The sequence below is a fragment of the Bidens hawaiensis genome, unplaced genomic scaffold, assembly GCF_021521415.1.
Source record: "Bidens hawaiensis isolate Kalapana, Puna unplaced genomic scaffold, B.hawaiensis_p1.1 tig00001179_1, whole genome shotgun sequence".
NCBI classification, from domain to species: Eukaryota; Viridiplantae; Streptophyta; class Magnoliopsida; order Asterales; family Asteraceae; genus Bidens; species Bidens hawaiensis.
This window is the reverse complement of record NW_027491068.1, coordinates 1930555-1953100: the sequence shown is the minus strand read 5'-3', so window position 1 is coordinate 1953100 and position 22546 is coordinate 1930555. Positions and strand designations below refer to the sequence as shown.

Below are 22546 nucleotides of genomic sequence, written 5' to 3'. Positions count from 1 at the left end.
AATCAATGAGAAGCTTCAATTCATTTGATTTGATCGATTAGGTTAGCTAAATGAAGCACGCAGAAGAACAATTAATTACAAATTTGCCATCGTACACAAATGTATTTGATCTATCTCCTATAAGGCTATAAATATATAACATGATATATCGTAATCACATAATGTTGGTACTTTTACTTGGTTGCATGGTCACATGAGAAACAAAGATGTTGAATGGTCACTGACCTTTGAATAGTACAACAGATTTTATTAACTTTTAATAGTACAATAAGCTATTTGTTATCACTTTTGCTTAATACTTAAACCATTCTCTATGGTGGGGAGGTTTGAAGCCCCTCCACATTATCATATCAGCATCACGTAAGCACCGGTGGTATCATTGCTATGGTTTAATGCCCCAAGAGCACCCATTTATATTCATATGCATATGTATGTATGTATGTGTGTGTGTGTGTGTCAGAGATGGAGAGAGTTGTTGGAGGAGGGGGGGGGGGGGGGGCAGGGGCACTTAATTTCTTCTTCCGCGCCGGGCGTTTCAACCATCAGCACCACCGTGCCCCACCACCAAGGGCGTCCCTTGGTGGTGATCAGCGCCCAACGGCGCCCGCCTTCACCCCGTTAGACGCCCCATAGCGAGTGTTCTTATTGGGGTTGTAGATTCATGCATACATCAACATGTAAATATGATCAACTTAATAAAATAATTACAGCAACATTAATAATAATGATTACTTTTTATACAAGTTTGGTTAACCATGAACTTATATGAGCATGTACATTTTATTGTTGGTTTTTTTTATTTTTAAACGGCTACACATCCTTTATACTATTGAGATCCAATTATTGCACTTGCTAAGATGAAGCTACAAATTTGCACATGCAACCCTTTAATTTCATTCAAAAAAATGTAGACATGGCTTTTTTGGAATTTCACATCAAAACAAAGCTATGCGGGAACATTTTACCCACGCATTTAATGAAGCATATTTTTATGTGGGAATAGCAAGGATTGGATATCCGGGATTACTCGACAAATGAATCATCATTTTATTCGAAAAATAGAACGTCATGATTCGCTCCATCCATCTAAGAGAAAACCCACAACTAACAATACGCACTAACTTAACCAGGAACAAATTGGTCCGAAGAAGACTTGAACCCACTAACTCCCCTCGAAAGAGATCATGGGGGCATCGCTAGACTAATTGACATTTCGTTTGAATGAAACATGTTTTTTTGCTTTTCTTTTCCTTACAACCTATTTTTATTGTTCTTTTAATTGAATTAATGGCTGTTGAAAAAGAATATATTTTGTTTTTTTACCCATGTTTCAAGAATTATTTTTAATCAATGTTAATATTATTACCTTCATGTGGGGAGATCACGGAAATGGTTTAACCACTTATTGCTTTCTTGCAAATTTGCGAAGGAAATTTGGAGAAAACTCATGGCACGCTGGTCAACCTTGGTTAGGGAGTTTTTGATGGCGTTGGATTCAATTTGTAGAGACGAAGGTTATAAGAAAATGCTACACTCAGTCTCCTTGGTGGCTTTGTGGTTCATTTGAAAGTCAGAAACAAGAAAGTTTTCAAAGAAACAACTTTCAAGTCGGATGGTATTGTTGAAGATGTCAAGGCAGCCACTTTCGTTTGGATAAAAATAATAGATCCAAGTTACAGGTGTTAGATTAGAATGATTGGTACATTTGACGTAATATCACTATTCATTTTTAACTTTGTAATTTTTCCGAGTCCTTCTCAAACTCCTAGTTATAGTGGTCCCTATTATATGTTTGTTGTCCGTTTAAAATAATAATAAATCGTTGTTCTGCCTTATCAAATCACAAAATAATAGCTAGATAGTAATTATAATTATTAATGTGAATACCCGAAACGTCCAAGACATGTATTCGACGGGTATTAGTTTGTTAAAAGAAATTAACAGGTTCATATACAAGAAGTATGGTATCAGGAGTGCAAGACTCGATTACTCGAAACCATATTCATATTAATTTACCTAAACCATATGCCTGAAAATTTTAATCTTAATTTCTCATAACTATTGTCTAGTAAAGTTTCATTCTATTAGCTTAGTTATATCGAGAATTGACTTTTCGTTCGAGGTATAATAAAGTTTACATATATAGGACGCTTCATATTTTTATGATGATGATGATATGTGTAATTCATAGTTTTAAATTTTTTTAGTTATTAAAAATATATAATTACATAAAAAATAGAATGACAAGAAAAGAAACTTAACTGAAAATCACACGACTAATTTTATCAAAATAACAAGCATACCCGATACCTAACGAGCATTTAGACGGTGTCAATGTGTCATCGTCATATCAACTGGACTTCAAATGTATAGCTCATAATTTACAGGACATTTATGAAACTAAACCAAAGTACAAGAACCAAAAAGCAATAAAGAAATTAGAAAACCAGTATCTTTCCATCCGTTATATCTGGTTTTATTCGTTTCTCAATATTCTCTCTCTACATGTGTATGCTGTGCTTGTAATAATAATAATAAGAACATGAACTTGGAGTCTATTGGAAGTAAAAACCACCGGATCTCCGGCTACATTATGCTACCGGAATGACAGATTCCGGCAAGAAATAATTTAATCACTTTAGGTACTCATCTCACACTCTATTTACTTATGGTTTAGTTACCTTCAATCTTACTGCTTATTACTTATTAGATAATAGTTAACAGTAACAATGTTGGTGTGAAGCTCAAATAAAAGGTTCTTACTTGAGTTGAAAATAGGAAAGATAGTCCCGGAGTGTCGGATCTAGAAGAAAAATTAAGGGGTACCCGTATCCCAAAAAAAAAAAAAAAGATTAGACCTTTGGGTATGCTTATCCGAATACGTAAAACGGAGAAGAAAAAAAATAGCATTAAGTTGAGGGGTATCCCGGGATACCTCTCATTGTATGCTACATCCGCCACTTGTCTCGAACCGATTCGAAAAGGGCTAGGGGTGGCAACTGTTGACACGACCCAAAACACCTGACACGAAAAAAAATAGGTTGTGGGTTCAATAACATGGCCTGTTTAAAATACAGGTTGCGGTTGGGTTGACTAACCTGACCCGTTTAAATATATGGGCCGGGTTCGGGTTGACCCATTAACCCGTTTAAGTAATTAAAATTAAACTTTTATATATATAATTATATTTTTGTATTTGTAACTTCTGTTTTCCATTTTCCGAAGATACTCTTGCAATTTCAATGAAATTTCATGATTTAATTATTTTTATAAATTAAGAAAATATATTGCTCATTTTCTCTACCGACTCTAACATATATCAATTGTATTTAAGAAAATTTTTTTAATGTTTTGGTAAATGGGCCAAACAGGTCGGTTTCGGTTCGACCCAATTGTGTGTGTGTGGGTTAGTGTTGAAATCTTTGACACGAATAATAATATGGGTCGACGAATATAAATAACTGCTCTACTAGCTTAGCTCTTCCATTCAACTCACCTTTGACTTTGACTTCCCAAGGGTTCTGCTCTTGACTTTGACTCCATATAATTTAGCCTGAGTGGACCCAACCCGACCAGCTGGATACTTAACAGTTAATCAAAATTTACAACCTTTGATTATCTGCATTAGCAGGTGTTGAAATGAATATGAATAGGAATTTAGAAAGACATGTTCCAGGATGCTTGGGAAGAAGAATGGTGAACCTTTTTGATTTGAATGCACATGTAGGAGGAAACAAACTGCTCACAGAAAAGCCACACTATGAAGGTTATTTCTACTTCTGAATATTATTAGAGTTATCACTTATGTCATTGGAGCCTTAATATGTAATCTGACTTTTCGTTTGACTAATTTACGTTACATGAAATAGGCTCTCCTGTATCTAGGAGCCAGTCGGATATGCCAACGTCTTGTGTAGTTGATGATCATATGCAGATGGTGTCTGAGTTAGGAAAATCACCGTCAAATAGGAAACTGAACGGGACGCCTATAAAGATGCTTATAGCGCAAGAAATGTCAAAAGAAGAGGTCTCTAAGAAAGGTCCATCTAGTTTGGTTGCTAAGTTAATGGGCCTTGATGATGATCTTCCACGTCGCGGTCCACTTAGTTCACCTTCATGCAGAACCAATCTAACAGGCTCAAGATCAAGAAGCCAGTCTGGATCTTTGGATTTTATACAAAAAGACCGTACTGGTAAATGTAAAGAAAGCAAGAATGAGAACAATATGGCGCTCATTCGGGAAAAGTTTATGGAAGCAAAACGTTTATCTACCGATGAGAAGCTTCGCCAATCCAAACAGTTTCAAGATGCTATAGAAGTTTTGAATTCTAATAAAGATTTATTCCTCAAGTATCTTCAAGAACCTAATTCTTTATTCTCTCAGCATCACAATTTACCGTCTATACCCCCTCGCCCGGACTCAAAACGCATTACAATTCTTAAACCATCTAAGTTTGTAGACAATCGTAAGTTACCTCAGGATAAATTTAGTGAAAACCATCATCAGCCAACGCGTATTGTGGTACTGAAACCAAAATGTGGAATCCTTAATGAAACGAGAACTGTTTGTTCATCTCCATCATCAAAAACATTAAATGATGATGGATTTTACGCAGATTTAGAAGATAACGAGCCGGAAGTGAGTTCAAGTAGCCATGGAAGAGATGAAACTCTTCTTTCTTCTGTTTTATCTAATGGTTATAATGGTGACGAGAGTTCGTTCGGTAAATCTGAAGTTTACTATGCAGCAGGGAATCTGAGTGATTCAGAGGTGATGTCACCAAGTTCACGACACTCGTGGGATTATGATCGTGATTAGATCGACCGTTTTGGCAGTCCATATTCTTCTTCCTCGTTCAGTCGTGCGTCTTGTTCTCTAGACTCATCTGTTGGCAGAGAGGCGAAAAAACGTCTTTCTGAAAGATGGGCGATGTTGTCATTAAACAGGAGTGGTCAAGAACAAAGACATGTAAGGAGAAACTCAAGTACATTGGGAGAAATGCTTGCTCTTTCTAATTGTAAAAACACTAGCGATTTAAATAAAAATAAAGGCCATGATGTTGAAGCTGATGGTATTCCTGAAAATCTTATGAGGTTGAAGCCTCTTCCGGTATCTTCTACAGAGTTCTTGAAAGGTAAAAAGGATGATGATACTAAAGATTTGACCATGGGAAAAAGTCAAAAGTCATCTTTGTTCAAAGGGAATGTTTCAAGATTGTTTTTTTCCAGAAGTCAAAAATCCAACAAGCAAAAATCCCAAATGTCTGATGATGAATTTCATGAATCTTCAAGAAACAATGGTAATGAGTGCATTAATGACATAGTGGTTAAAGATATTGGTCAACAATTGACTGAGGTATGGAGTCTGCTTTAAAGTCAAATATTATTATTAAGTTGTGTATAATTGGTTATATTGTGCAGGGTTCTGGAAATGCAAATGATAACGTGGATCAGCCGAGCCCAATTTCGGTTTTGGAATCACAACTTAAAGATGATGATCATACATCAACCTGTTCTTCCACTGCTAAACTGAATAAAATTGGTAATTAATCATAGGTGCTGTTTGTTTTTTAAGAGCTAAAATGTCTGCAGTCTGCGGACCACATCTGCAGACATCTGTAGCAGAAGAGGTGGACTAAATCTCTGCAGTCTGCAAGAAGAAGACTGTTTGTTTTTTAACGTCTGCAAACTGCTAAAATTATCCAACAACAATTAAAAATACATAAATCTAATATTTATACAAAATAATACAAATTGTACATAATTAAAAATAATAACATCAAAATACATCATCCAAGTTTAACATGTATGAGAATCGTTAGGCTCTTACAAACAATCTATAAAAAAAGTTCCGACATTAATCTCGTAATCAAACTGTCAAGTCCCATAAGTGTAGCCGTTGTCGAGTCTTGTCAAATCTATATAAATAAACAAATAAATACATGTTATAATAACCCGAACAACCTAAAATAGCACGTACTAACACAAACAAAAACCAAACAACATGACGCAAACTAACCCAATCACGACTCAAACTATCCCAAACCCGATAATAAGAATAAACCAAACATTTTTTTAATTAATTCATGTAAGCCCGAAACCGTATAACCCGAACACGTTTTTTAATTATTATATATGAACGCAAGAACCGAACTACTTGAACTCTTTTTTTTTCCATTATAACTAAACCCGAAAACCATATATTCGAACCCAAGCCCCAACAACAAACCCAACTTGATAGTTCAAACATATAATGTATCTAAAGACATAGAACAATCAATTAACAACTCAATTAAGACTTAACAATCAATTAACAAGAATTAAATTAACAAAAACCCAATACCTTAATTGAACAAATCAATTAACAAAAACCTAAAAAAAACTAATCAATTAACATATCTAATTAACAGTTACTAAACCTGGAGAAGGCGTCGGAGCAGGCTGGATGGTGACAGGGTGGTCGGTGACGGGATGGTGTGCAGCGAGGTTGGTGGTCGGTGACAGGGTGGTGTGCAGCAGGGTTGATGGATGGCGACGTGGTGTGCAGCGGCGACTGTGGAGGAGTGGAGGCGGCGCGGTGGAGGAGTGGAGGCGGCGGTGGAAGAGTGGATACGGTAGCGGTGAAGTGGTGGAGGAGGAGTGGAGGAGGAGAAGTTATTTGGGAGTCTCTGATGAATGAAGAAGAAAAACTATGGAGTAAAATGGGATAGAAGAGGTGAGAAGTAACAATACCAACACTTCTAGGAGAAGAGGGCGCGCAGACGTTTTTTAATGAAACGTCTTCGGGAAAACAAACACACTGCAGAGCCCAACGTCTGCGCGCCCTCTTCTCAGTGCAGACAAAAGAGGTGGAGAAGTGCTTTTAAGGAAAAACAAACAGCACCTTAATCTACAAACGTTATTTTTGTTTTCAAATTCCTTTCATTTATGCTGTTTTAACAGGGATAGATCCTAATAAATACAACCTGATCGATAAATCACCGCCAATCGGATCCATTTCCCGAATACCAGCATTGGATCACTACGCTGCAGGGCCCGTCACTCCCATTCTAGGTAAAACCTCCACAAAACTGTTGAGCCGAGAGGAAGAAGAACAAGAGTGTTTCTTATATGTTCAAACACTACTATCAGCAGCTGGAAATAATAATGCGGTCCATTCAGATTCAGTTCTCGCCAGGTGGCATTCACCCGAGAGCCCACTGGACCCGTCTTTGAGAGACAGGTACATGAGCCTAACCGATAAGGAACCGGTTCACCAATCCAAAGAAAGACACCAAAGATCATTTCAAAGGCTTGTGTTTGACTGTGTGAATGAGGTTTTAACAAGTGGGACCTGTGAACACATGGGAAAGTTGACGACGGACCGCGTGTGGGGCCAGATGAAAGAATGGATATCTGGTGAAGAAATGTGTGATCGGGAGGAAGATGGCGGCGGTGCGGTGGTGGAGAGGGTGGTGAGAAAAGAAGTTGAAAGTGAGGTTTGGATGGAGGATTTGAGACTGGAAAATGAGGATGTAAAACATGAAATACAAGTGAAGTTGGTTGAACAACTTGTGGATGATTTTGTGGTAGAGTTGATAAAAGGAGTGATTTTGGCTTACACTCCCTAAATTTAAATTATCACATGATTATTTGTGTATTGTTGATTTAATTTTAATTAATGATATGTTGTGAGTTTCAAACAATCATGGGCTTTTTGTGTTGTCTTATCTGTTTAATAATACAAAATGAATATATTTTTGTTTTGTGTGTGATATTCTTCAAGTCATTTTAATGAATATCATGTAAAAATGTAAAATAAATATATTTTTAAATAGTTTAGAATGAAACATGTTAAATGAATCCTTTCTCTCTTTCTATTTTTATTTTATAGTTTTATCTTCTTTTTATCTACTACTCCTAGATTGTCATTTTTAAGTTATAAAAATCTATTTATTTAATAAAAATCTGTTGATTGATTAACCGAACAACTAAATCTTGAAAACAACTGATTAACCAATATTTTGCGTGCAGGTTTGCGGTCAAAAAGTTATGAAACTAATAATACTAATGAACATCCCTACAAATTAAGCTCCTTAGGGCTTCTTTGGGAAGTCTAAAAATATTAACCATGTCATCATCTACCCAGGTTGTCTCGCACTAAAAACGTGTATCCTTCCTTCTCTATTCATTCAAGGTTGTCTCGCAGTAAAAACGTTTATCCTTCCTTCTCTATTCATCCATCCATCGTGAATATTATTGGTGTAGAAAGTATTTTTATAAATTATAATTGATTAACTTCTCACAAGTTGATCCAATCATGCATTATTAGTAGGCAAATTTCTATGGTTTTTCTTGTGAAAAAACCATTCACTTTTTAAAAACTTTAAAAATAAACTTTCATTGGTTGAGATGTAAATGGAAAAACTTGTCTTTTTATATTCTATTACAAGCCCATTAAAAGTACTGAATATGACATGATGGAAGCCCAATAGACAGTTCTTTTTATTTATTTACGGACCTCGGAAAGATTTGTTTGGTATTTCTTCAAGAAACCAACGTTACTTCCTTAAGCTTAAAACTATCTATCTATCTATCTATCTATCTATCTATCTATCTAAATGGCTACCAAAAAAAAATCCTGGTGTCTCTCTGGTTGCTCATGACATCACCCCTTCTCAAGCCACCAGATTGTTTGATTTGTGATTTAAGAATTTTCATGCGTTCGACCCGAATTCACGGGTATGAGTCTCAGTGTCTCACCAAATCCAAATAGTCCTTAAATGTGTTATAGTATCTCATTTATTTGTGAAACTCTTTTCATAATCGAATAATATTTTTTAAGTCATGAGTCTCATCAAACCCGGATAGACCTTAAACAATATATATAACAACAAAGTACTAAAAGAAGGTCGACACATAATATCACTCAAAATCTTATTTTTAAAATTAGTAACGGGTTACCTATGGACTATCCATCGCAAAACCATTTCCATCACCAGAGGCCTAACAAGAATCTTATCAAAAAATTTTCTTAGGGATTAGCAACAGATAGAAAGAAAGTTCATTAGAAATCAGTTCTCATCTACCACGATAAAATTTGGACTTATTTGTGTTGGTTGACCATTGGTACTCTCTGTGAAAGTTTCTTTTTGTCCGGTTACGTTATGGTATCCCTTATAAATTCTGTTTGTTCTAGTTTAGGATATCCGTCGATAATCATCAAAGGAATACCAACGAACAAGTATAGTTTAATATGTGTACACACTAAACAAAATCTATCAACAAAGAATGTGAAACCCAAACCACCCTCTCGGTGGCGGATCCATGACATTTTATCAGTGGGGGTCAAAAATACACTAGGCTAGAACATGTCAAGTTAGTACAAATGGTAGAATAGCGAGTGAGTTTTTTTTTAACTAATCATATTAATAAGAACTAATTAAATTTGAAATTAAATTTTTTCTTCAAACTAAATATAACAAAAACATACCGACCGAAATGCCATGCTTTATTAAGATAAAAATTATTAATGAAAAATAATAGTTAAAATTAATTTTTTTTTGAACAGCAACACTAGAGATTCATTCATAAAAATAAAAGGAACATTCAGCAGGAAGCTGGAGATGAACCAGTAAATACAAAATACAATAAGAGCACTACAACCCCTACAAAACATCAAACCAAAATACAAGATAAAGGTAAAGTGACCCAATCATGCCAAACAATTTCTTTATGGAGAGACCTGTGTTTGATCCAACCAAAAAGATTTGTCATAATATCCTCTTCAATTAACTGTGTAGATTTCAGCCTATCGTTGAAAATCTGAGCGTTGCGACGCTTCCACATGAACCAAATGGATGTAAAAATAATCAAGCACAAAGTCCTCCTACTCGTACTACAGCCCTTGACACCAAAGCGAGAACCACATCATTCGCCCCCTCCAAAAGTTGTTCAAAATAATCAAAACCTGTCAAATCCCATTGACACCCAAGTGAGATCGCTCTCCACATTTCTTTTGCTTTTGGACACTCAAGCAAAACATGAACTGATGATTCGTCCGCAGACTGGCAAAACGAGCATACAGACGAAATCGAGTTCAACCCTCTGGCTACCAAGTTTACCGCAACCGGAATTCTATTTTGCAAAAGTCTCCGGATGAAGCAATTGACCTTTATGGGGATCGAAGGCTCCCAAGTGTAAAAGGGAGAGTCATCCCCATAAATATGATCAGAGAATACTTTTCTTAAACTATGAACCGAAAAAAATTAACCGGGATTCATTTTACCATATGAAATCCTTTTTATTTCCCAAGATAAAATATAATTATGTATAGTTTCTTTACTTTTTATTGGTTTCTCTCTCTCGAATCCGTCTTCTTACCTAGTTCATCACTATTTCTATTTCCTTTCAAGCTCTTATTGTTATTTTGATTTCATTTTTTATATATTTTTCTTCCACTAATAAATAGGGCTGTAAACGAGCTGAGTCGAGTCGAGTCGAGTCAGAGTATGCTCGAGCTCGAACTTAATCGAGCTGGCTCGAGCTCAATTGGTTTTCTTTATCGAGCTGAAAAATCAAGCTCGAGCTTGGCTCGTTTACAGCTCGAGCCGAGCTTGAGCTCGTCGAGCCGGGTTACTTAATTTTTAAATTTTTTTATTTTGTTTTACAAATTTTGATATATAAAAGAAAAAAATTATAATTTTAACATACATATTATATAAAATTTATAAACTAGAGAATTTATAACGTTATATGTTTTATTTTAGTTATTTTTTTATAAGGTTTTAGGTATCTAGTGGCATAATAATGTATAGTTTTTATTTATTTATTTCTTGTATTCTATTATTATATATAGATATTAAAATTTAGGGTTTAATCTAGATGAGCCAACGAGCCGAGCTAATGAGTCGAGCCAAGACCGAGCCACTAGCCGAACTAACCCAGGCTCGAGCTCATTCAGAATCGAGCGTTTTCGAGCTAAGTTGTTTTCGAGTTATTTTCGAGTTACAGGATTTTTGAACAACCCTACTAATAAAGGGGCACACTGAACACATACAAATGGGCATTTTATAATTATTTACAAAATTTTATCAACATAAATGAAATTTCTACACTATTAATCTATACTTGAGTGGGAGTCTTTACCCCCCTCACGTACATATAAATCCGCCACTGCACCCTCTACCCCAAGTCAGTTTAATTTTTTTTTTCCCATCTCTTTTGGCGCTTTTTTTTTTCTTTTTTTTCTTTTTTTTAAGTTCACTTCTTTAATTATTTAGTTATCTTAATATCGTAGGCAATATAATTAAATAGGTCTCTTGTTTAATATGAATTCTATATATTTTTCATTTTTCTCTTTCTTTTAAAGTATAATGTTTTATGTTGTTTAATATGTTTTTTTCATATGCACTTTGATATAAATTGTGTTATTGAACTGAACCAGCACGACACATGATCAGCTGAACAACATATGTATTTTGATATAAAAACACCGGCAACTACAACGCACATGCATATTCTTCTAGATTTTTTTGTTACAAAATTTTTCCTCTAAGTTTACATTTTTAAATATTTGAATCCACCGTCTTGTGAAAGAGCAAACAACGTACCATTAGGTCATCATGTCAAAGTTGGTAGTAAAAGGAAAAAGTGGTTGTTAAACCAAATATAACCAAATGAGTTATTCAATAGCCGAAAAAGAAGGTCACATTAAAGTTTGAGGCGTTGAACAACCGTATCATGTCTCGTGTATTTAAAGTTGACCCAAACTAACATATTTGCCATTCAAAAATAAAAAATAAAAAAATCTTACTATTTTCCTGAAAAAGACATTAGCTATGATTGCATATTATTATTATTATTATTATTATTATTATTATTATTATTATTATTATTCTACTCTATTATTTGAATGGTTATTACTTATTTGTATCAATAGAGATTTTTTCAAATTAAAAAAGTAAAAGAATAGGTTTAGTAGTAACTTATGAAGCATCTTAATAAGTTTTTATACAAACAATGTTTAAACATCCAGAATTCAATCATACACTCATTGCAACGGATACCTGAATCGTTTTCTATCTTTCCAAAACTGAACCGCGGCAAGTGAAACTAACTATTTCAATACCAATTGTTATGAAATGGTGCTAGAGTCTCACTAGATATGGATAATGGATGTTCGATTGCTTAAACGCATATAAGCAATATCTTCACAAATATAAAACTCTCAAGATGAGAAAAAGCATACAAGATTTACATGGTTCAGTTGATAAATCGCAATTAATCTTAGCATGCAGCTCGAGTACGTAGCGAGATTTAGATTTCTTGATTACAATCTACAAACTTTTGAATTGGGCCCAAGGTTTATGCCATCCGAGACCCCACCAATGAGATTGGGTTCCCTCATATTCTTGCATTATAAAGACGGTTAGGTCCTTTTTGGGACAATTACTCTCTACAACTAAACACAACTCAGGTCTGGTTGGCATGATAACATTATCTATTACTCCGTATCTAATTCTAATCTAATTACTATATTATCTATATATATTAAAACCCAAATGTCGGTGCCACATTTGCACCTTTTAAGATATTAGATATTAGTTTGACCTTTTATAACAAACTTATGAAATTTGAACAGATTGTTGGGTTGGTGTGATGGTTGAAGAAATCAGTTTTATCATCTTATGTCTTGCATGCGCAAGTTCTATTCCTCTAGGCAACATGTTTTTTTCTTTTTTGGTTATTCTTCTATATTTCTATATGTATGTGTTGTTTGATTGTTTTTATAGGTTTTTCTTTTCAAATTTTAAGCATTTTTTATTTGTTTTAAATATGATAACTTGATGAAATTATTTTTTAGGTTTAGTTTCGGTAACGGTAATAAACTTCACTGATTTCGATCGAATTCGTGTTAACTAGCTACTACTACACCCATGTTTTAAACATGTTAACTTGACGAAATTTTTGTTTGTTTAGTTCCGGTACCATACCAAATGTAGCCGGAATTTTTTGTTTTAAACATGCTGGTATTTTATATGTACGAGTGTCACTACTATTATGGGTGTTTATTATTTTATTTTTTGGGTTTAATGCATATGCCGGTACGAGCCTGACCGATACCGATCACATTTGCGTCACTTTGATTTTAAGTTGTATGTATGCTGATACTGTTTTGGACGTTTACTAAGTTATAGTTTTTAATTTAGTGTTGATGACGTAACGAAATGAACCGACACCAACCGAAATTGTGTCCCACCGTCACGTGACGGGTTTGTTACCTATTATAGATAAAAATCAGTGCCTAGTGCCACAAAGTTTTAAGTAGCTAACTCTTTGATAATTTAAGTAATTTGTTAAAGGAAAACAAATATCATTTGAAGGTCTGATGGCATTTGTTATCTTTGTTGAGTTTGAAGTGACTTTGGTACCAATGGTCAGTTCTTCTTAGCTTCATTTTAGCCAATATTTTTTTTTTTGTTATTTAGAAGTGTGATATTTGATGTATAAAATTTAATAAAATTTATGTTTAAGATTTAGCTTCTGTACCGTTGATATCAATCGAATTTGTGTCGGATCTTAGCCGAAACACACGAATATCTTTTTTTGATTCGTTGCTGGTTGTGTTTGTGGATTTACTTTTTGGTTTAGTTTCGATGTAACCCAATACTGACCAAATTTATGTTGGTTCGTCACCGCAACGCACGATTTTTTTAGTATGTTAATTTGTTGAATCTGGACGTTTACAAATTAACGCCATCTACCCGGCGCAACGCGCCGGTGTTTTACCTAGTATATATTAATTTGGAATTTTTCTTTGCATCTTTGGTTGTATTGTTATACCTTTAGTTATTAGAAATTATGTTAATATTAAATTGAGTTAAGTGCCATTTTAGTACCTGTGATTTGGCCAACTACGCAACTTTAGTACTTATTCTTTATTTTGTGCATATGGCTACCTCAGTTTCAAAAAACTTGAATTTTTAGTATTTTTTTCTAACCATATCTATTTTTTCCGTTAAGTTAGGGATAATTTGGTAATTTCGTTATTTTCTTTATTTTTTTCTTTTCTTCTAAACGCTTATATCTGGTAAACACGAAATCCACAAATCATAACATCAAAATTCAAATCCTAAATCCCCAAACCCTTTCTCCATATCATCATAGGGTTTGAATTTTTACGATATTTGGGGATTTAGGAAATGGATTTTGAAGTTATGATTTGGGGATTTAGGGTTTACAAGATATAAGCGTTAAAAAAAAGAAAAAAACAAAGAAAATAACGAAGTTATCAAATTATCCCTAACTTAACGGAAAAAATAGACGGGGTTAGAAAAAAAGTACTAAAAATGCAAGTTTTTTAAAACTGAGGTAGCCATATGCACAAAATAAAGAATAGTTACTAAAGTTGCGTAGTTGGCCAAACCACAGGTACTAAAATGGCACTTAACTCTATTAAATTAGACAAGTCAATATTTCATTAAATCATGGCCCACTATATTATCCATTTTTCTATTTTGCGGATCAATGTGTAACAAGAAGATTCGATTGACTCTCGATCACCAAGATATGAGCTTCAACTATGGTTTCAAAACCCCTCGCAAGAAATTTTAATATCTACAAAATAGAAGTTTGGTGTCGCAAGAAATTTTATTGGGCCAAGCAGCGGTCCAGTATTGAGTCACGTCAACATTATTATTTTTTGTTATTTTTGTTTTTTAGTTTATGTATCATAACGAATGTAATTGAAACCAATTGAATTCACGATGATCACTAACACAACGTCCGAGACCGACAATGCTCAGGTTTATCGACTCACCGCCGCAACGCTCAGGTTTTATCGGCCTTTGTGTTTGAGTTCCAGTATCGTAACGAACGTAACCGAGACCGGCCGAATTCGCATCGACTCACTGCCGCAACACCCATAATCGACAAAGCTAGGGTTTACCGACCTTTTGTTTAGCTCTATACCATAATGAACATAACCGAGACTAACCAAATTCACATTGACTCATTACCGCAATGCCCGGAACTAACAACGCTCTGGTTTTACCAACTCCTAGGTTTATATCGTACCGTAACAGACATAACCGAAACTGTCCAAATTCGCATCAACTCATCGGCCCAACACCCGAAACCTACAACGCTCGGTTTTACAAACGCTCTGAGTTTTACCTACGGAAAAAATGTCAGTTTGATATTTTATTTGTTTATATGTTAGTTTTTTATATGTGAATTTGACGAATTCATTTTTAGTTTTTAACAATTGGGTTTTTACCAACGTTGTTTATACCGTAACGAGTTACTGAGCAAATCCCGTTGACTCGCCTTCGTAAAGCACATTTTTTACTCACCAGGGTTTACCAACATTCAAGTTTCAACACTCAGGTTTTACCAACCGAATAACTGTTTATGTAAATATCTTGCATGTTAATCTTTTTATTTCGACAAATTTATTTATTGGGTTGAATTATGGTACCAACCGAACCCATATTAGCATCGCTGCAATGCGACGAGTACATGAACAGTTCGTTTATTTTTTTTTACTATAAAGTTAGTTTTTTAATTATAAATAATATATATCTTTTTTTTAATAAATCACATATTGATTTTTAGTATATCATATCAATATTTGGTGAGATGCATGAGAAGCCTACATTTAAAAATCAAGCAAATCTGGCGACTTCAAGAAAAAGGGGAGCGACCACATCGCGACACGTATGATTTTTATGTTTTCGTTTATATATATATTATAAATAGATATGTTTAGAAAAGGATATTAACTCTTTCTATGGGTTCATAATTTTTTCTTCAAATCTTTTAAATTTAAAAAAAACGAAAATAGTCATTAATTTCTCTTCCCTTTCTCTCTATTTATTTCCTGATAAAAATTTGTAAAACATGATTTGTCCTGATTTGCTTTTAATTCCTTCCATTTCTCTTGTCAAACTAGACACGGGAATACAATGTTAGTTTCTAAATGTACGGATTTGGATGTTCGGAAGCAAAATATAGCTAATGTTAAATTATAAATAATTAATTACATTAAAGATTGTCACATTCACTTGCATTTATAACTTGATAATTGGGGGCAACAGTTTCTCTATAATAAAGGATCCCCTATTAGAAAAAAAATAAAACAAAATAAATAATACAAGAATTTAAGGATTTAAGGGCTCCTAATAAATAATAAACCCTTAAAGTAGGTTCTCTCTATTGATTAAGACCTATTGAAAGAAGTAGGGCCAATTGGTTAGAAAACAAAACACAATTAATACACAAAACCTTAGGCTGAGGGGTGTGGAGCGCTAGAAAGGGCGCAAGAGGCCAGCCGCTCGCGCCCCGGGGCGCGAGCACCACACCACCGAGGCGCGAGAGGGGCGCGAGTGCGGAAAAAGAGGCAGGCGCAAGAGGGGTAGCGGCTGGGGGGAGCGTGAAGGCTTCTTGGGTTGCGTAAATAGAGCCGTTGGCTCATATTAATGTGTATTAAAAAAAAAAAAATTTTTTTTCCTCTATATATATTCCTCTATATATCACATATATATTCCTAAACCAATACATACCACACCCAAAACCATTCTCACATACCACACCCAAAACCAATATCACATACCAATATCACATACCTTTTTTTAAAAACATGGCTGGAAATTGGTACCCAAACCTAGATTCAGATTACAGTTACGACGATTTATGGTCGGCACCGGACCAAGCGATGTTTTATTCGGGGTCGCAACAATCATCTGGCTTTCAACCATCCAACATACAACCGTCTCCTAACTTTGTAGTTCCGGAGACACAAGAACCAGAACCAGAAGGTGAAGCTGCGGGACAAAGAAGACGCGTCCACCGGAAAAAACAAGTTGCAACGGACGGGTCGGATTCGGCTTCGACCGGAAGGACGAAACGGAAAATCACTCCGTGGTCATCGGATGAGAAGGAAGCCCTGTGTCGGGCTTGGATAGTCACTTCTGAGGATCGGCGTTGCGGTAATTGTTTTAACGTTTTTAAAAATGATTTTTAATAAAAAAGTTAAATAAAAAAGTTAAATGACTTACAAATTTATTTATGCATTTTGCAGCGGACTACCAAAAGAGCAAGGTCTTTTGGACAAAGGTTAGGGAGACGTTCTATTCGCTCGTTGGGAGTACAGAGCGGAACGCCGATATGATTTCGGGTCGGTGGACCGAAATCAGAAAATTTGTCGGCTTGTTTACTAATCTGTTCAACAGGAACGCTGGTCGTATGAGACCAAGTGGCAGTGACAATTTGGCGGTTTATAATTTCACTGTCGAAGAGTGGAGGCAGGAGTGCCTGCGGAGGTATGGGACGGTGAAGACGTGGGACGATGTAAAGGTGTGGGAGAGGTTGAGAAGGTGTTCTAAGTGGGTTGAGCTGGTGGCGCCGGACGTTGATGCGGAAGTAGGGCCGAAACGGACTAAAACTAGTTCGTCTGGAGCGTACAGCACTTCCGCCGGGTCGGATTGCCGGGTTGGATTCGACCTAAACGTTGCGGGGGAGGAAACGTCTTCACCGCCGAGGAGGCGGCCATTGGGAAGGGACGCCAGGGGGAAAAAACCGGCTGAGGGGGAAGCCGTAAACATCACCGATCTTGTTGAATCCCTCAATAAATTCAACAAAACCATGGAGGTGGTCTCTAATGACAAAAAGAAAAAAAAAAGAATGAGAGATTTGGACTTCTTTACAAGAGACTTCAGTAACCTAAATCCGGTCGACCAAATGCTGATGGAAAAACAAAAGGAACGTATCCGGAAGAGGTTGATCGAAGAAGACCAAGCCGAAGAATAAGAATAATGTTTTTTTTAGTACTTTAATTTTTTTTAGATATTAATGTGTTTTTTTAATTAATGTGTGTTTTTTTAAATAATTTCTTGTTTTTTTAATAATACGTTTTTTTAATACATTTATAAAAAAATAAAAAAATAAACCGCTCGCGCCCCCTCTCGCGCCCCTCCACACCATGGCCCGGGGCGCGAGCACCACTACCAACACCCATCTTATCAAGTTTCTCTCTCTGCCACACGTCACAATATTATTGGCTGGCGCCCCCACTCGCGCCCCCTCTCGCGCCCCCCACACCCCTCAGCCTTATATATATTTGAAAACCAGATTTTTCTAGATCATTTGAACAATTAACTTTTCTTTTTTGTTTGGATCACTAACAAAAAAATAATTATAATTTTTCTGGTTTTATGTATGGCTTTAATTGCATTTTTAAGCAACTTTTGGTAAAGTTACTGTTCAGGTTTGAGGTCGCTTTATTGAGTGACTTGGGTTGTTGCCATCTCTTCAAATATAGATCTTGCAATATTTCTTTTCAACGGCTCAGAACTTTGCTCAATTATGTGGAAGATATGGATAGATATTACATGTTATTTTCAGATCGACAACTATATTATGAAAAGTTATCTTGAAGCAACTAGATTGGACGATGCATTAAATACAAATCGACACATAAAAAACCATAACAACATGAAGTTAATTTCAAGTTTCACTCACACATAATCTCTTTGAAATAGTTACTCTTTTAAAATATATGTAGTGAAGCTATATAACTTTTAAAATCTATTTTTAAGATGTGCTATTAACTTTCGAACTTCGAACATAAGCACACGGTGTTTGGTTCCTGTATAAGTGGTTTTTCTATGTAAAGCGAACGAAGTATTTAGGATACGATATGTATATTTTGGACGAAGGTGTATTCGTCCGTATAGTTAAAAATGCCTTTATATGCATAGTAGTAATCACATAAGCAAATCATGTCAACTTGAACACCTTTTAATCATTGTTGTATGTTTAAGGCGTTATTCAATTTTCAGCATATTCAATTGGCCGCACAAAATAGCTATAAAATTTTTATTTTCATGTCACATTTATTAGACTTCAACCAACTAAAGAAGAATACACTCAGTAAACAAGTATAAAACACTACCGTTTATAACCACAATCTCCCATTGTCTTAACCAACAAAATATGGCTAAGCATGCTTCCTTTGCCGCCATCGTCACCACCCTTTTGCAACTAGTGGCAGTTCTACTATTTGTAGCCATGCCAAAAGCTCATGGATCACGTGCTTTCTTCGTGTTTGGTGACTCGTTGGTTGACAATGGCAACAACAATTACCTTGCCACCACTGCCCGGGCTGACTCTCCACCGTATGGCATTGATTACCCCACCCATCGACCCACTGGCCGCTTCTCCAATGGATTGAACATCCCCGACCTTATCAGTAAGCTATTTATATATTAATGCAGTTGTATCTTGTTGCGTTATACTTATAGCATATACATATATAATGCAAGTTTAGTGATATAACTATTTGTTAATTATGTTGTACAATTATTTTGAAAAACTTGTATCTTGTTACATTATGCTTTATTTGTGCAATTATTGTGAAAAACTAGTTTTTTTTTCATACATGGTTTACAATGTGGCCACACATGAAAATTGGACTTAGTGTACCACCAAAATAATGTTTAGGTGAGGTCGCATTTGCCAATTGCAGCTACTGTTGAAGTTAAACTTACTATAAACTTTAGAGGTAAAGTCGCATTTGTTAAAAATGACCTCACTCTAAAGACTTTTGACATCGGCGACTTCATGAATCGACACTACCCAACTAACTAGCTAGGTGAATTTTCTCTTGCATAAGAAAAACATTCCCTTCAGACACTAATTGGTAGGTAGTGCCAATTCAGTCAAATCGCGGTTGGCTAAAAAACATATTTCAATGAAGTTGTTGACGAGTGAGACTTCACGTAAAACGGTTGTTGACAAGTCCATACTCTAAAATCTACATAAGGCGTTGTTGGCAAGTGCGACTTTACATAATAATTTTCTTGTCGGGAACATTTGGGAGAATGCGAGATTTCGTACTTCCTAAGTGTGACTACACTTTAAATCAAGTCACAAATCCAAAATGGTTGTTGACTAGTCCATTACTCATGGTCAATCTTTTATAAACCAAACCAGAAAGTGAACACGTTGTCTTATCAGTCTACTGGTCCTGTTAGATCAGTGTTAGACATTGTTGGTCACACTAAATATGTAGTGTAAAGAAGTTCAATTTTTTGTGTGCATAGGTCAAAGGCTTGGGGCCGAACCCACTTTGCCGTACTTGAGCCCCGAGTTAAATGGTGACAAACTATTGGTTGGAGCAAACTTCGCATCCGCAGGAATCGGTATACTTCCAGACACGGGGATTCAATTTGTAAGTTTGCCTTAATAACTCGAACATATTTGAATGTTACCAAAAATGACATGTTTTAATATATGAACTGTTTTGGGTAGGCAAATATTATAAGAATAGGTCCACAACTACAAAACTTTCAAGAGTATCAGTCTAGAGTAAGTGCATTGATTGGACCCGAGCAGACCCAACGGCTCGTGAACCAGGCTGTGGTTCTAATCACCCTAGGAGGCAATGACTATGTTAACAACTATTTCTTGGCACCCATTACCGCAAGGAGGCTACAATACACCATTCCTGAGTTTACCAAATATCTTATTTCAGAGTACCGGAAGATCCTTGTGGTAAATCTTCATAAAACCAGTTTCATGCTATTCGCGATCCATAAATGTTATATCTAAGAGGCGTATACTAGCGCATAAGATAAACGAGCCGAGCCGAGCCGAGTCAAGGTGGGCTCAGGCTCTCGAAGTTACACGAGCCAGCTCGGCTCGGCTCATTTTCTTAACGAGTTGGAATATTAAGCTGAAGCCAACTCATCAAACTTGTATTTTTTTACAAATATTGGTATATATAATAAAGAAATAATAATAATTTAAACATACATGTTAGATATAAAAATTTATAATTTTTATATATTAAAATTTGGGTTAGAACTTTTATATATAAAAGTTTGGAATTTAATTTAAACAAACCAAACAAAAGAGTCAACAAGCCAGCTAATATAGAAGGAGCTTATCTTTGCTTGGGCTTGACTCATTTACATACCGAGCCAAGCTGTTCCGCTTTTTACAAACAAGTCTAGAGTCACTCGTTTTTGGAACTACCCTACCATTTTGTAAAACAAAATGTCGCCGGTTCCTTAAGTAGAAAGTTTGTTAAATTCAAAAACATTTTAGTATATGATCACTTTCGAAACACATGTCCAAACATTCCCTATATCGCGCTTTATAACTGGTATATTCTTAAGTATGCAAAATTTGCTAATGATAATATTTATTGGGCAGCAATTATATAATTTGGGGGCTAGACGAATCCTGGTGACAGGATCTGGTCCGTTAGGTTGTGTTCCATCCCAGCTAGCCCTTGCGGGTGGGAATGGTCAGTGTGCACCCGAGCCGCAACAGGCTGCTTTTTTGTACAACCCCCAACTTGTGCAAATGATTCAAGGCCTCAACCAAGAGCTTGGATCCAACTACTTTGTTGCTGTCAACGCAATGAAAATGCAAAAGGACTTTATCAGTAATCCTCAAGCCTTTGGTGAGTAATTAACGAACATGCACAAGTCTTACAAGTTACACTCAATTAAAAATATTAGCATGTTACATAATTAAGAATTCAAATATAGGTTTTATAACATCAAAAGTTGCATGTTGCGGACAAGGACCGTTTAATGGAGTTGGCATTTGTAACCCGACATCAAATCTTTGTCCCAACAGGGAAGTATATGCATTTTGGGATCCATTCCATCCAACCGAACGTGCAAACAAGATCATCGTTGAAACAATTTACACCGGCTCGGAGGAGTACATGAATCCCATGAATTTAAGCACCATCATGGCCTTGGATTCTATGATCTAGTAGCCTTATAATTATAGCTCCTTATTTTATTTGTATCGTATGAAAAAGGTTGAGTTGTTCATGATATTATCTGATGTGAACTTAATTGTAACAAAAATGTGTTTGTATTTCTTTCATGCAGCTTCCCTAGTAGCCTTATAATTTTTTTCAATTGAATGAAAAAAATATATGATGTAGTGAATAAATGATAAGTGGTTGATAAAATGCACCTTAAATTAAGAGAACAACACATCACATGTTAATATTTGTCTTTCATAAAAATTTAAAGCAGGTTGATAATCACTAGTCGAAAAGGCTGGTAGCATAAAAGCTTGAGGTCCACCCTTACTTTTTGAAATTGAGTGTTTAATGAACAAGTTGTGATCGAGTTGTATAGTGCTGGATATATAAGTATCCTTCACACACACACACATAATATTCAGTGGCGAAGCATTGACTGAGGCACCGGGGGGCCGAGCTCAAAATGTATACAAAATTTCATAAACGAGGGGGGGGGGGGGGGGGGGGGCTCAAATTTTCGGCCAAAAAAGGCTAAACTTACACTACGTATAAAATTTTTCGGCCGAAAACGAGTAAATTTACACTACTGCGCAAAAATACAGGGAGGGCCGGGGCCACCCCTGGCCCCAATGAAGATTCGCCCCTGATAATATTCTCTTTTGTTGATCATATGTCTTTCACACCACGGAAGCTAGTACGTAAGTGAGAGTCGCAAGTCCTTAGTTAAGTTCGTTTGATAATACGATCCTCAAAATAAAAGGAACAAAAGGTAAA

The 22546-nt window shown here is 35.7% G+C and overlaps 3 protein-coding genes across 3 annotated transcripts; all 3 read left to right on the top strand.

Moving 5' to 3' along the window:
• Positions 1 to 2555: 2555 nt before the first annotated feature.
• LOC143562565 (uncharacterized) lies at positions 2556 to 5380 on the top strand. The gene is made up of 3 exons (XM_077050333.1): positions 2556 to 2642; positions 3632 to 3766; positions 3870 to 5380. Exons 2-3 carry the CDS (start codon positions 3640 to 3642, stop codon positions 4817 to 4819), a joined length of 1077 nt encoding a protein of 358 aa, XP_076906448.1. The 5' UTR covers positions 2556 to 2642; positions 3632 to 3639; the 3' UTR covers positions 4820 to 5380.
• LOC143561892 (uncharacterized) lies at positions 4931 to 7745 on the top strand. The gene is made up of 3 exons (XM_077049862.1): positions 4931 to 5300; positions 5357 to 5542; positions 6943 to 7745. Exons 1-3 carry the CDS (start codon positions 4931 to 4933, stop codon positions 7608 to 7610), a joined length of 1224 nt encoding a protein of 407 aa, XP_076905977.1. The 3' UTR covers positions 7611 to 7745.
• Positions 7746 to 18958: 11213 nt separating this feature from the next.
• Positions 18959 to 21895, top strand: LOC143562555 (GDSL esterase/lipase At4g28780-like). Its single transcript, XM_077050325.1, has 5 exons — positions 18959 to 19231; positions 20085 to 20212; positions 20293 to 20535; positions 21199 to 21451; positions 21540 to 21895. The coding sequence occupies exons 1-5, from the start codon at positions 18976 to 18978 to the stop codon at positions 21770 to 21772; spliced, it is 1113 nt and encodes a 370-aa protein (XP_076906440.1). The 5' UTR covers positions 18959 to 18975; the 3' UTR covers positions 21773 to 21895.
• Positions 21896 to 22546: the final 651 nt, after the last annotated feature.

Excerpts from the sequence above, each read along its gene's own strand:
- LOC143562565 (XM_077050333.1), top strand. The coding sequence starts at position 3,640 with ATGAATATGAATAGGAATTTAGAAAGACATGTTCCAGGATGCTTGGGA. Across the intron at positions 3,767-3,869 it reads AGAAAAGCCACACTATGAAG|GCTCTCCTGTATCTAGGAGC; the intron begins GTTATTTCTACT and ends TACATGAAATAG.
- LOC143561892 (XM_077049862.1), top strand. The coding sequence starts at position 4,931 with ATGTTGTCATTAAACAGGAGTGGTCAAGAACAAAGACATGTAAGGAGA. Across the intron at positions 5,301-5,356 it reads TGAATCTTCAAGAAACAATG|GTATGGAGTCTGCTTTAAAG; the intron begins GTAATGAGTGCA and ends CAATTGACTGAG. Across the intron at positions 5,543-6,942 it reads TGCTAAACTGAATAAAATTG|GGATAGATCCTAATAAATAC; the intron begins GTAATTAATCAT and ends CTGTTTTAACAG.
- LOC143562555 (XM_077050325.1), top strand. The coding sequence starts at position 18,976 with ATGGCTAAGCATGCTTCCTTTGCCGCCATCGTCACCACCCTTTTGCAA. Across the intron at positions 20,536-21,198 it reads AGTACCGGAAGATCCTTGTG|CAATTATATAATTTGGGGGC; the intron begins GTAAATCTTCAT and ends TTTATTGGGCAG. Across the intron at positions 21,452-21,539 it reads CAGTAATCCTCAAGCCTTTG|GTTTTATAACATCAAAAGTT; the intron begins GTGAGTAATTAA and ends ATTCAAATATAG.